This window comes from Drosophila elegans, unplaced genomic scaffold (assembly GCF_018152505.1).
Source record: "Drosophila elegans isolate 14027-0461.03 unplaced genomic scaffold, ASM1815250v1 contig_512, whole genome shotgun sequence".
In the NCBI taxonomy this organism is placed as follows: domain Eukaryota; kingdom Metazoa; phylum Arthropoda; class Insecta; order Diptera; family Drosophilidae; genus Drosophila; species Drosophila elegans.
This window is the reverse complement of record NW_024545895.1, coordinates 715,706-730,644: the sequence shown is the minus strand read 5'-3', so window position 1 is coordinate 730,644 and position 14,939 is coordinate 715,706. Positions and strand designations below refer to the sequence as shown.

General features: G+C 37.9%; 1 protein-coding gene across 1 annotated transcript; it reads right to left on the bottom strand.

The window, feature by feature from the left end:
* Positions 1–243: 243 nt before the first annotated feature.
* On the bottom strand, positions 244–6,554 carry LOC121467687 (hybrid signal transduction protein dokA-like). Its single transcript, XM_041709792.1, has one exon. It carries the CDS (start codon positions 1,574–1,576, stop codon positions 263–265), a length of 1,314 nt encoding a protein of 437 aa, XP_041565726.1. The 5' UTR covers positions 1,577–6,554; the 3' UTR covers positions 244–262.
* Between the last annotated feature and the right edge of the window lie 8,385 nt (positions 6,555–14,939).

Sequence of the window (14,939 nt, the reverse complement as noted above, 5' to 3'; positions counted from 1 at the left end):
TTAATAGCGCTACGCCTCCAAATCTATTGGTGGCTATGTTTGTTAGTAGTGTGTAATTTATTGGAGTTGGAATATTTTTAGTGTATTGTATGTGTGTTTCTTGAAGTGTAATGATATGCGGGGAGTATTTTTTAATCAGGATTAGGAGATTATTATAGTTGTTTGAATATCCTTGGATATTCCATTGAATTAAAATTAGTGACATTCTAGTAGTGTAAGAAGTTCTAAGGTTGAACCTTAAAGTAGGGGAGATCTGTGGTTTTTAAACCGATTCGCTGTCGCTGTTAGTGGTATGTTTGTTTTTGTTAGAGGATTTGGCTTTTGATTTAGTTGGTTTAAAGTTAGTACATAGAGGGTTTGACTTATCTTTAGGGAAGAGTTTTAGTTTAAGTTCCTTTGTGAGTTGAGATCGGTATGCGGTTGTTATTTTGGTGGGGTTCATGTTGTCCGTTTCCATGTCTTCGGTGTCGTCTTGGTCGTGTTGGTTGTGGTTTTGGAGAGTGTTTTCCGGTGCCGGTGTTGTTTTGATTGATGCAGATGAGGTTGGTGTGTTTGCTTGGTTGTGATCGCAGGATGTGGATGTAGTTTGTGCATTTGAAGATGTTGATGTGAGTGTATTTGGGGATCGGGTTCCTATTGTGGTTGTGGTGTTTGTAAGTGTGTTTGCATAAGAGTTTCTTGTTTTGTATCCGTGTCGCTCAAAGTATATACCCAGAGCAGTTCTATGATCGACTTTTTCGGTGGTTTTTATGGCAGTGAGTTCTTGTTGTTTAAGGAATGTGGGGCATTTGCGGTCCAAACGGCTGTGTTGTGAGTCAATTTCCGGATTGTTTGCGCAATTTAGGCATTTTTTGTCGTTTTTGCAAAGTTCTCCTTCGCTGGTGTGTTTTTCATCTGAGCAGTTTAAACATTTTTCGGTGCTCTTGCATATGGGTGCAGGGTGTCCGAAGCGGAGGCACTTTCTGCAACGCATTGGGAGAGGGATGTAGTTGCGTACGCGAAAGGATTCATACCCGACTCGCAGTATTTCAGGGAGTTGATGGGTTTCAAACGTAATTATTATGAGTCCGGTTTCTGTTAGGTTGTTGTTGTTGTTGGTGTTGTTGTTGGTGTTGTTGTTGTTATTGTTGGTGTTGCTGTAGTTGTTGGTGTTGGTGTTATTGTTGGTGTTTTGTCTCTTCATTATTTTTTTGACTTCAATTACTTTCTGTGGTTTTAGTTCGCGGAGGATTGTTTCTTCGTCTATGTATCTAAGGTCATTACAGTAGATAACGCCTTTTGAAAAATTAAGTGTTTTGTGTTCGGTTGCTGTTATTTCCATATCTCCGATTTTGGTAAGTTTTAGTAGTTTTGTGGTTTGTGTGTTGTTTTTTGTTTTTATCAAAAGTCCGCCGTCTCTGGTTTTTTTCACAGAATCAACTCTTCCTCCGCAGGCAAAGTCCACAGATTTCTCAATGATGAAAGGTGAAACGGTTTTAAATGAGGATTCATTTTTACTTTTAATAACGATAAATTTGGGTTCTCCTAGTTGATACGATCTCGTAGTGTATTTTGCTATGTCTGGTGGCTCGTGCATGGTTGCTTGTAAAGGGCTTACGCCCGAGTGGTAAGAAATGGTGTGTTTTTTGTTTTTGTCTTTTTTTGTTTTGTTTTGTGCTTAATATTTGTTTTTCAAGTTTTGCTGATAAGCTCAATGGGTTTTTTGCAGACGCGGGATCGATGCTGTTCTAATACGACTTGTCTCTTCGGAGGTTGAAGTGGTACTGAATAAAATCATTAAAAATCGTTTACCTTCCTATGATAAACCAAAAGAGAACGCTTTCGTCGAGTGTCCGACCATTAGATACCCGTTACTCAGCTTCAATCTCCAAAATAAGTATTTTCCCTGCAAAACAATCGATGTTTAGGTGGCGCCATCTGTCGAAATGCATAGCCAACACTTGAAGCTAAGAGCGTGCAGCACAACTACTACAACGCTAACAGTTCTGTCATTCTCTCTCTCTTTCTCATCTGCTAGCAGACGTAGAACAGAGGGGCGGTATAACTTCTAAAATAATAGCTCGATTTTACAAAAAATGTTGTGTCTACCGATAGATATGACCGAAACGCACACACAGAACCAACCCTTACGTTCTAACATGTCTCAGAGGGACAGTTCATACTTTCCCGATTTGTGGGCGTAAAAGTGGACGTAACTCCATATTGAAATAAACCTGCTTAGTAACTACTAGAATCTGCTTTCCAAGTCCCAAATCTCTAGCTTTTATAGTTTCCGAGATCTCCACGTTCAAACAGACGGACATGGCTAGTTTGACTCGGCTATTGACCCTGAGCAAGAATGTATATACTTTATATGGTCGGAAACGCTTCCTTCTACCAGTTACATACTTTTCAACGAATACAATAATGGATACCTGAGTTTGACTTCTCTCACCCTCTAAGTAGCAAGTTGTTGGCTAGTTTTAACCGCTTCTTTGAGCCAGGTGATCTATGAGCTTGCCACTCTCTCCTGCGGAGCAGATCTTTAATAAATCTAGAAGCACTACTGCTGTTGAAAGGTTTTCTAGGTGGTATTATTGAAGTAATATCATAATAAACACTAATGCTTCTACTGAGCTGTCGATGTCTTCAGCCAATCTGTTTTACTAGAAGTTAGAAAGTGTGGGCGTTCTGAAAGCTTTGGTCATAAAGGTGAAGTAAGATTGTAGAGTGATCCGATGATAGATCGGACTCTCAGCCTTATTTTTAAGATCTGTTGGCCAGTATGTAGGCTTGCCCGGAGAGATAAAGTCAAACTTGTTTCGTGGTGTTATTATAGCGTTGTACAGTTGTCTTCCTTTGGGGTTGGTGAGTCGTGAATCCCAGCAGCTACAAAGCGGTCACCCAGCAAAATATTTTACAAATTCTGCTTCGGAAACGGAAACAATATACGGCGGCTATGTTTAAGTGTCTTTGTGAATTGATGTTGCTTGTATTTAAGTTGTTGCAAATGATAGCAGTTGGTAATGTCTAATGCGATTCTTGATCAGAATGCCAGTACCTTCATGTCCTTTACCAACGGGATAATTTGTCGCACACAATGTATATCCATTAAAATGAAAATAATTTTTGTTCGTTGAGTCTCTGATATAAGCATTCCGTCAATGTCATATTGGTCTAAGAGCTAGTTTTAGTGCTGCGAAATGCCATTTGCATTTCAGAAAGATAATATTAGTAAAATCATCTTAACTGATTTTTTTTTAATTAAGAGCTCAAAAAGGAGATTTTGTGTACGCATAAGATCCTATAGCGTTTTTTGCATTGCTACCATTATGTTTGTTATAGTTACCAACATTGGTTTTAGCCCATTCGTCAATTTAATAATTTCAGGACCCTGTTTCGATGTCTGTTGCTGCGTTATTCCAGCAGTGGCTTGGGAAGGTGTCGGCCTAGCCCCTGAGGCATATGACCCGTTCTTATAGCTTAGCGCCTGAGCGAAATAAACTCCCGGTTGATGGTATTACTGTATGTTTTGTCGGCTGACTGGTTTTCGAGCTACAGGTTTTTTTTTGGGTTACCGGGTTTTTTACAGGGCAACCTCTGTAGTTGGCAGTGTGATTTCCCCCACAGTTGCTAAATTTTTTAGCAGAATGGTCCACCTTATTTACAGAGCATGCCTTAGTTGGATGTGCATCACCACAGGCTACGCAGACGGCGGGCAGGGTCCACTTCGTTCTCGTTTGCTTATATTCCTGACAATTTCTCAATGGTGATTCTGCGGTGCAGTAGGTATTGAAGTTTATAAATTGGTTGAACTTCATTATTTTTAAGTGCATATTTTCAGGTTGCAATTTGGGGAATTTATATTTTTTTATATTCATGGCCATTTTGACGTCAAAGCCCTTTTAGGTGCCGCTTTTATCTCATCAATCGGAACTGTCGATTCGATTCCTTTAATTACCACTTGCAGTCCTTTGCTACTTTTCAGTTGGTAGGTGTAGTAATTTTTTTAGGTTTTATTTATATTGCCCCTTTTAATGGATGTGAGGTAAAATTTGTTTACGCCATTTTTTTGCTGATAACTAATCCGCGTCATTTTTTAAACTTTGTTTTTAGAGCTTGCGTTCTTATACGTCACCTCTTTTTTTTACTATATCCTTTAAATAGTTTTTTATTGAAAAATTTGAAAATTATCATGGGCACGAGCACACATACTCATGCCTACCCTAAGGGTCCTTTCGCGAATTAAATTTCGGATATTTTCACTATATTTTTAATCGCACGGCGGACCGAAACACAATACGTCCGTTGTTTTTTTGGTAATTAATTTGTAATTAAAAGTACAACATCTCATAGATGTCCTGTGAAAATTTCGTGACGATCGGACTAAAACTCTCTGAGATACTGATTATCTCTTAATCGTACTCAAGGAAGGTATGTGGTATGTAAAATCTTTAGATGCGTTTTTCTCAAAACTAAATAGGAGTGTAACGTAACTCAAGAGGTAATGGTCCGATCTAAATGAAATTTTGCACACGTCTTTAATACATTAAATACTTGCGGATGAAGAAGTTTTTTTTTTTAATTTTTGTTATATTTTTACAGACAATTAAAACAGCTGGAAAATTAAAAGTCGCATATTTTTCGTTCATCCGGAAAATAAACTTACATATTAAAAAAATCAATTTTTTTAAATATCACTGTGAGTCCAGGCTTTACGCACCGTAAGCCGCTCCTTTTTATACCTTTGTAGAGGGTATTATAATTTCAGTCAGAAGTTTGCAACGCAGTAAAAGATAAATTTCCGACCTTATAAAGTATTTATATTCTTGTCTGTCCTTCTGTCCGTCGAACTTTCCGTCCGTTTCCACACAAACTAATCCCTCATTTTTAAAGCTACCTTCAAGAAACAAGTTTTCAAAAGTTGTCTTTTCATAGCTGGTAGTACGAGCGCTCCGGCTCGTTCTTTGTTGTCCAATTGGAAACTTCCTCTTTTGAACCGGTCAAACCACTTTTAACACGTTTGCATTTGTACCATAAGCTTCAGCTTAAATACGGAGTTTTTTGGCAGCCTTTTTCTTCGTACTGCAGTAGCGAAGTAAAACCAAAGCAAAGCAGACATTTTTGAAGCGCAATAAAAAGTAGCGACACCTGTAAATGAAACCGAACGAACTTATTTGTACACCCAATTCTAATATTAATATTGTGAAATCGCAAATCCCTGAATTGAATAGTTTCCAGCATTTTTAGTTTTTCAGATCACGTGCATACTGACGGACATATCTAAATCGACAATTTAATGTCACGGCAAGCAATAAATTTGCGGCGATATTATTAAGCTGGGTACACTTTATATGTATATAAATCTTTGGATATTTACCACAAAAAATCCAACATTTTTGATATAAACTGTGCTCTTAAAATCAAAAGAATCCGCATTTTTAATCTTTTGACTAATTTACGGACTAACAGACAAACGAACTTGTATACTCTATAATTTACGGGTATGCAATGATCCAATTTGGTTTCGATTTATCAATGAAATAAATTTCCAAGTCTAATTTCAAAAAAATGTTATGGTCAACTGGATCCCAATCATATTATGACATCTAAATAATATCACTGAAATCTTATAAAATTACCATATTTCTAGTCATATACAATTATAACGAAACTATGCTAAAATGTACAATTTAAGGATGGATTCGTGTAAACGGATCGTCTTTAAAACTTGATGTGTGTAAAGATATAAAAAGTTTTGAAAGTACAAATTTTAGAAACATATTTTTTTAAAACTATATGTGTAGATTACCTGTAAAATATTGAGCCTATATTATATTACGTTTATTTTGCCATCGGATCCATTTAGCACAGAAAAAATATGGGACAGTAAATCTTTAACGATAACCCAATCAGAACATTTAGTGGATATTAGCTTTAAAAATTCTAGTGACTCTCTTCGTACGATGTCCCCTTTGCTGTACAAATTTTTTATAAGAACTTTTCCAATTTTTTGAGCATAGCGACTACAATCAAAATTCAACATTTTAAAAGTTAGCCCAATACTTTCAAGTGTATTTTCCGGGCTTGGTAATATTGCCCTCTGTAAAGCTGGGTATACATAGGAATCAAATTCTTTTTCGGTGAGTGACTCCAGTAATGGACGGCAGGCTGCTATGAACGACTTGTCAGGTTTGTATTTGCATGAGACCATACTCTTTACAAAGCATTTCGATATTTTTTCCGTATATTTTTGTAGTATAAATGTCTTATTGCTTTTAGATTCAAATTGAATCATGACCATGATCATAATAGTAACGTTGCTAGTTGCTTCAATTTGAAATATGATGTCCAAAGTTTCATAAAAAATTGAAGTGTTATCCCATAACTCATACATTATTTTTGTTCTTGCGTCTGTAATTCTTTGGTTTGAAGATAATAAAGTTATTTGATAGAATAAAGATTGATATTCAATTAATTTTTTTTTCGGTTTTGAAGATGTTGGAATCACGGTCTGCTATCTTCTGTATTAGAGAAATCCATCCCAGTGCTATAACGGCCGATTTAGAAGATTTTTGTGGGGAAACACCAGCGAATTCTTTGAACAAGAGAGTTTTAAAGACGTTTAACATATGTTCAATTGTTAAATCATGATGAATTGTGGTGAGATCAACAATCTCTAACCACTCGTTGAGATGCAAGATCCTTATACTTGGTTATCGTAGTTCCAATGACTTTACAAATTCCTCGAATTATTGTTGAATTTATACCTATAAAAGACGAATACAAACACAGCTCTCACCGATGAGCTGGGTAAGATGCTCGACGAAATGATCGCGAAATTCATTGACACCAAGAGTAACAATAAGAAGGTTGTCCGTCATGTCACCCAAGCCACGATCGACTCACTGCAGGCTATGATCTGCAAAGCTGCAAAGCGAGATAAGTGCGACGCTGGACGAAACTCACGACAGGGCTCCTGTCCGCCTGCGCAACCCAGCCGACAACGCCACCGATTGTTGGCCCAGGACAAGAAGCCTCTAGCACAGGGTGCATACTGGCGCAGGGAACCAGACGAGAAACTCTTGCTGGCAGCAGGTTAGACGCAAAACCAAGAAGCCCCGCGAGACTGCTGAGAATATCAGGGAAAGCGAAGATCACGTGAGACACACCGTGAAGCGGAAGAGCCAGCGTCCTGACGCTATCCTAATAAAATGCATCGAAGCATCGTACGCAGACATGCTGAAGTTGGTTAAAACCGAGCCTACCCTACAGGGGTTTAAGGATGAGGTACAAGGCATACGCAGGACAGCCAATGGGAGCCTGCTACTCAAGATGCAGAAACCCTCAGACCCAGCCACGCAGCGGGCGCTGCACCTAGGATGCGAAAGGCCTATGGCGGAACCCAAACGGCGACGGTTCACCTCAGACAAGAGCATGCACAGCGGATCCTCGCCAAGGGGAAAATCAGGGTAGGAACCTAAGCCACTGCAGAGCGGCGCAGGACCTACTAACCCAGACGGCAATCGAACAACAGGCTGATGTGGCAATACTCAGCGAGCCCTATATGGCCAAACACGAAGGCGTATGGCAACATAGCGCGGACGGTAGAGCAGCGATTTGGAGTTGCGGGCAGCCTTCTGGACACCTATCGCAAAGGCCATCCATGGCGGGTTATACCAGAGCGATGTTCAGAGGACTAACAATCTACAGCTGCTACATAGCCCCGAGCGTACGCATAAGCAAGTTCAGAGCAATAATGCAGGAGATCGCTGACGACGCACGCGGCAGGTCACCAATCCTCATCGCAGGTGATTTCAACGCATGGTCCACAACATGGGGCAGCGCTAGTACGACACTGCGGGGAACCATCCACCTTGAGGCCTTGGCTTCGTTAAATGTTTGCCTACTCAACGAAAGGAACAGACCAAACTTTAGCAAGTCAGGTCGGGAATCGATTATCGATTGGACCTTCGCTAGCCCAGAACTGGCACGTATCTGCGCATGGAGGGTGTCAGACATCTACACTCGAAGCGACCACGCGCTGATCACGATGCCTCCATGGAAAAAACCACGAAAGGTGGTAATGGGCGAAGACCAGTGGTGGAACGAGGAGATAAACGGTGCGAGGAGAGATTGCCTAGCGGCCCGACGCAGGTGTCAGAGAAGCAGGGCCAAGAGAAAGGTGCTGAAAGCCAGCAAGGCCAGATGCTTCCAGGAGCTGTGCGAAGCTGCAGATACAGAACCATTCGGGTGAGCATACTGTAGTATGCACACATATTGAATACCCACTGTACCAAGAGTACTTAAAGGGTACACACTGTAACACTTTGTTGCAGTGTTTACATAATCAAACATGCCCCGGTCATCAACTTAAGTGTCCGAAATATGAACCGATCGCTATGCCTTGGACTACACACCGAAAGTGCTAGCGTCAGCATAATTGCAACACGAACGGAACTCATGCGCATATACCTCCCGCTCCCGCTTAAGAGAGCATAGCTCATATACTTAAGCATTTACATAGCCGTCACTCTGCCGCCGTCTGTGGGCAGCGCAGCGAGGAGACATAGCCTTACTTAGAATTAAAAGAATAAGGTAAGAGCCAGAAACATTTAAACGTTGAAGTGGCACCATTGCTGCTTCCCTTAATAAAGAATTAAATAAATATTTCAAAGAACTTAATGCTTTGTGAGATCTGGAAGGTTCTACTTCATGGCGACCGTGACATGGTCCTGGAGGACCTGGATCTAACAAGGATATATGGAAGAATATCAACCTGGAACACTGGCAAAGGAGAAAAGAGAGAAGCTGAGTGATTAGAGTATTGTGAGTGATGGGTCGCGGTGAAGTTATTAAAAAGTTGAGCAAAGAAAATCTAAAACACCGTGGAAGGCAACTCCTGAGCTACAGGTCAGCCTTGAAGGAAATAAAAAAATAAAAACCCAACACCGCAAGCTCAACCAGCAAATATTCAAGTTATCAATGAAATCAAAATAACGAAACCCAACTCTAACGCCATAACCGAGGAAAGAGAAATCCTGCCACAACGGTTGCCCGGGACCACTTATATAGCCCGGCGTGCAAATCAACCTGCATGAAGCCACGACTCACGACCTGTGCGAAGACCGGCACCGGCCCCGCCTGAACTCATAGGCTCGGGACAACTGCAGCAGATAATTCAACAAGCGCGAGAGGCTCACCGCCCCTTGCGCTTCGAAGGAACGTCAGCGAAGCCAAGCCGGCGACGACCAGCTGACGCGGGGAACACCGAAAAAAAAAATAATTTTATTACCATTTGCACTGAGTTGCATAATTTTTTTAATTGCACTGCGAAGCATATTTTTTTTAATAATATAAAATAATTTTGTTAAACTGAGCCGAACCCTTTCTGCCCAGTTAGAAGTATGGCCCGTAAAGCCATAGAAAAAATATACAAATACAAATCTCAAAAATTTTCTTAAAAAAAAAAATAAAAAAAAAAAAAATTAAATTTAAAACAAAAATTTCTATTAAAAAAAAAAATAACAATTTAATCATTATCATTCCATGAGCCAATATACATGGCACATTAATTATAAATTGAGAAACACAACAAATATAATTGGAACAAATTATAAAACACCCAAAATGGGTTTAGTAAATAAGATCGAATCTGAAAAAATTTATACAGAAATGATCACAATAATGATAATAATAATAAAAGCAGTTATAATGCTTACATTATGAGCTTTTAAAACTATATAAATTGCATAATAAGTGCCTTCTCAAAAGATTTCAAAGTCAAGCAAACTACTTGGACAAAATTTAAAACTTGCCCATCATAATTGCGATCATTATTGGCATTAATAAAATAAAAAAAAAATGTTTTAACACATTCTATAAAATTACAATAATTTCCAATATCATCCTTATTTTTTTAAAACCAAAAATAAACACTCTAGAAGCCATTACAAAGGTGTACAGGAATGACCCAAATATTCAACATAGAATTCTACAATTGGTCTCAACTACCCCGAGGAGCATATTAGAGCTCGAATACAGTTACATTGGTTTATTCAGGTTAGATTTTTTGATTCATTGCTCCAGAACACAAAAAGGAATTGTATTATCACAATTCAAGGAGTTTTTGTAAAATAAATTATAAAAGAAAATGAATATTTAGGACGAACACTAGATTTCGTAGCTTACAATAAGCCTTAGTATGGAATGGGAGAAATTAATTACCCATATCCATAAAATAAAAGAAGCATTTATTAAATTCTATACAAGCTTAAGCCAAAAAAGGCCAATACAACAAGATACAATAAGAAAACATGCAAAAATACTTGTCGATGTATTTAATGAGGCAAGAGTATTAGTGCATGAAAATAGAAAAATAATAAGTAAAACGAACTGGTCAAAGTTATCAAAATTATTTATCAAGTTACTTTCGAACTTATTAACAGTCAGAGAGAGGTATAAATTGGATATAACTATACCAACAATTTTAAATACCCCTCTGACATTAAATCCAAGTGAAAAACTTGAATCAAATAACCCTGAACCAACTGAGTCAGACACACAAGAAAGCTCAGACTCTGAGGTAGAGGAAGAAAATAAGTTAGAAGAAACCGATCTACACGATCTAACAATCCCTGCGGTATTAACAATACCAAAAATACTGAAAATTCAGACCTGGGAATTATAGAATCTAAGCCTACCATAATGGCAGACGAAACCATTGCCCAGCGGGACATACATAAAAGATATATCAAGCGCCATAGCCCGAATTCAATGGCCAAAAATTGAATCTACGAAGATTCATAACAGTGGCCAAGTTGGTTGACTTAAGAAAAGGACCAATTGTAGCGTGTAACGTTCGACTAAAGTGCAAAGTTCTTTAATGTTTTCAAGGATCTGTATTGGCTGCGCACGCTAAATATTCCGGCTCTAGCTCGTCGGCTTGGGGGGTGGAGGTCTTGCTCGTACAGATCTTGACACTGTCTACGTATTACTATTAATAAAATCAGAATTGAGCGTGCATGCGACAAAATCAAAAGCTAGATACTTAACCGGAATAAAAGATGCATAAATTAGAAAAGAAAAGTTTTGAGAAATTATTGAAAGGGGACAGTGTAAAAGAAAGAGAGAGAGAAATTTGTTGTTTGCGACGCCATAGATGTAATTTGGCTCGCATATTGCCCACCCTACCTATGACCACCTGCCGCTAGAGCATAACTCTGGTGATCCCTTTTATACCCTACGACCGCAGAGACATCAGCTGAGTTCAGTTATTTAGTTTTCTTTAAGCTTTCATTTTAATAATTATTTCAATTGATTTCAATGAGAACATTTTTAATCTTTCTAAGATAATTTACAAACGAGAAAACAATTTCGGCGAGAAAAGATAAAAATATAATACGCGTTAAACCTCATGGGTAAATACCGGGCTTCACAGGTGTATATAATTATTAATGTAAAGTATATTAGGAATAGTTAAAAATAAGTATAGGGTATATTGAACAAAATGATCTTTAAAAACAAGAAAGAAAGCAAACTTCGGCAAGCAGAAGTTCATATACCCTTGCAGCTATTGCAAGAATTAAACATTTTTGAAAACATTAAAATTATGATTTACTTTCGTATATGTTTAAAAACATTGAAGCTATGATGATTTGCAGCTCAATTATTTGATAGTTATTTTATATATTTTTATTATTTCTAAGGGAGCTATATGATATCGACGTCCAATTTTGATAAAATTTAAACCATAATTGTGAAATATTTAACCATTGCTATATGTCGAAGAACTAAACAAAAAATTAAAAAACAGAAAAGTTATAATTTTTTTTCATTTATTTTTCCGATTGTTCCTATGAGAGCTATATGATATAGTCGTCCGACTTTGATAAAATTTAAAACATAATTCTGAAATATTTAACCATTGCTATATGTCAAAAAACTAAACAAAAAATTAAAAAACAGAAAAGTTATAATTTTTTTTCATTTATTTTTCCGATTGTTCCTATGAGAGCTACATGATATAGTCGTCCGACTTTGATGAAATTTAAACCGTAAATCAGAAATATTTAACCATTACTAAATGTCGAAGAACTAAACAAAAAAGTAAAAAAAACAGAAGAGTTATAATTTTTTTTCATTTAATTTTCCGATTCTTCCTATGGGAGCTATATGCTATAGTCGTCCGATTTTGATGAAATTTAAACCGTAAATCGGAAATATTTAACCATTACTAAATGTCGAAGAACTAAACAAAAAATCAAAAAAGAGCAAAGTTATTATTTTTTTTATTTATTTTTCCGATTGTTCCTATGGGAGCTATATGCTATAGTCGTCCGATCCGGCTCGTTCCGACTTATATACTACCTGCAATAGAAAGACAACTTTTGAGAAAGTTTCATGCAGATAGCTTTAAAACTGAGAGACTAGTTTGCATATAAACGGACGGACAGACGGACGGACAGACGGACGGACAGACGGACGGACAGACGGACGGACAGACGGACATGGCTAGATCGACTCTACTAGTGATGCTGATCAAGAATATATATACTTTATAGGGTCGGAGATGTCTCCTTCACTACGTTGCAAACTTCTGACTGAAATTATAATACCCTCTGCAAGGGTATAATAAATAAATAGTTATATGTTCAAAGGAAATTCAAAGATTTGTTCTTTCTTTACGATTACTAATATTCATTCTTAATTCAATATTCATCAGTGGTTCGCTAGTTAATTACTTTAATTTTATTTAAAATTAAATTTTTTTTCTGAGTGTAAATTTATTTTATTTTTTGGTTCAATTCATTTTTTTTTTATAGTTAATTTTAGAAGTAATGCTTTCTTAAATTTTCGGCATTGATATATATCTATATTTTTTTTTTGTTTATGAGAATTTAATTGGCACTAATATTTTAATTTTTTAATAATTTGAAATAAAGGTAATACAACTCACACAGCTGGTTCTTTGGCGGACGATCGATCTTCCGACGCAGGTAGGCTGGAAAAGAAACCAAGGCATTTCTGCTTTGACATGGTTATTATTTTATATCATAAAATATTATAATATAATATATATTATATTATATGTGCACTCAAAAACATTTTTTTATCAATTTCTTCGAATCAAAACGAATTTAAGAAAACTTTTGCCAGGAGATATGAACCGTAAATTTACCGCGCACTAGATGAATCATAACTTAATTTAAATCTTATAATTATTCAATAAAATTAAATTTTTCATAACATAATTATAGTCACTTCAATACTCAATCGCATTCTTTTAATACATTTTTTTTTTTTTGATTTACGTTAACACATAGTTAGGAATTTCTCCCAGTGTAGCCTAGTTGGGTGATATGCACGTGAACATTTTTTGCAAGCTGGATTTTCTTTAGGTTACAAATGAGGTTAAGATCGAGCCCAAGCGTAGTCTTTACATTTTTTTCTAAATTTGAATTTGGGTTAGGGCCGATCTAATTGGACATTTTTTTTTTTCTCCTAGCCTATATTCTTATTTGGCCGAGATAATTCTTTGTTAAATTAAATGAGAGGGTGCTGCTTCAACTGCTGATCACTGAACAAAATTTGGGGGTGCTCCCTAAGGCACTGCTGCTTAGCTGGCCAAGGCGGGTGCTCCTCAGGGCGACTGCAGGTCGTCGACGATGGGGTGCTCCTCCGGGCGGCTGCAGATCCCCGACAATGGGGTGCTCCTCCGGGAGGATCCGAATCGCGGGGCAGCGTGGGTGCTCCGCGGGACAGATCTAATTGCGGCCAAGGTGGGTGCTCCTCTGGGCTGATCCGAAACGCTGGGCAGCGTGGGTGCTCCACAGGGCAGATCTAATAGCCGGCCGAGGTGTGTGCTCCCCAAACGCAAAATTTCAGCCTTTTAAAAGAGATCGAAAATTCAGCACTTGAAAATATTTAGTGGGAAAACCCACACAACTCACTTTTTTTGCTCGAATTATTGCGTAAAAAAAAATCACTTTGAGAACTTCGAAATACCGCGTGTATATATTTTTTTTTTCACTTTGCCGATTGGGAACGGATAAAATTGCACGCGTCTGACTGCCACGCCGTTTTAATTAAGAAGGAAGTTCAAAAATCAAGCGGCATCGGTTGCGGCCTTTTCTAGAAATTTCTGACAGCTGAAAAATCCGCCATTTCGGCTTAGGACAAGCTTCTCAGCAACAGCTGATCGTGGAACTATCTGGCATCACCCGCAAAAAAAATTATTAGTATTTTTTTTGCTAAACACTAATTTCCGACACTAAATTTGGCTAGACATCTGGCTACTCTCCAAAGGTCGCCAAATACAAAAAAAATTAACCGCCAGTTTTCAAGCCAAAACAAACAAACGTTCTTCAGGCGCCGCTACAAAGCCCCCCGGAAAATCTGGCTAGGGTTACACTAGACAGATACCGACTGAAGACACATTATTGTCGAATATATTTTGCATGATAGGTACCTATAATTCGACCCTGTAAATCTTCTAATTCGTAATAAGAGTTTCCTAACTTTCTTCGATCCCTCGCTTTCACAAAGGAAGGACCGAATTTAGCGTTGTAGCCAGTTTGAAAACAGCTTTGTTTAAAATTTCGACGGCAAATCTCTTGCCCTTCTTCAAAAGACACAAATCTAGAGCGAAGATTATATCGCTTCTCGTTTATATCGTGCTTTTCCTGCATTAACTTGCAAGCCTTATCTCGAACTATTTCAAATGAATACCGACGATCGAATTTCAAAGACCGATCATCTAGTAAATTTAACTGTCTTAACAAAGAATATGTACCACCGGATGTAATCATATGTTGTCCGAAGACCATGTAGTAGGGAGAGGTTCCCAAACTAGCATGAACGGACGATCTCAACGCGCAACATGTTCTGTTGAGATACTCGCCCCAGTCCTTTTGGTCAGGTCGAAGATAAGCCCTAATTGCAGAAATTACAGAGCGGTT

Coding starts and splice junctions, on each gene's coding strand:
- LOC121467687 (XM_041709792.1), bottom strand. CDS start 1,576: ATGCACGAGCCACCAGACATAGCAAAATACACTACGAGATCGTATCAA.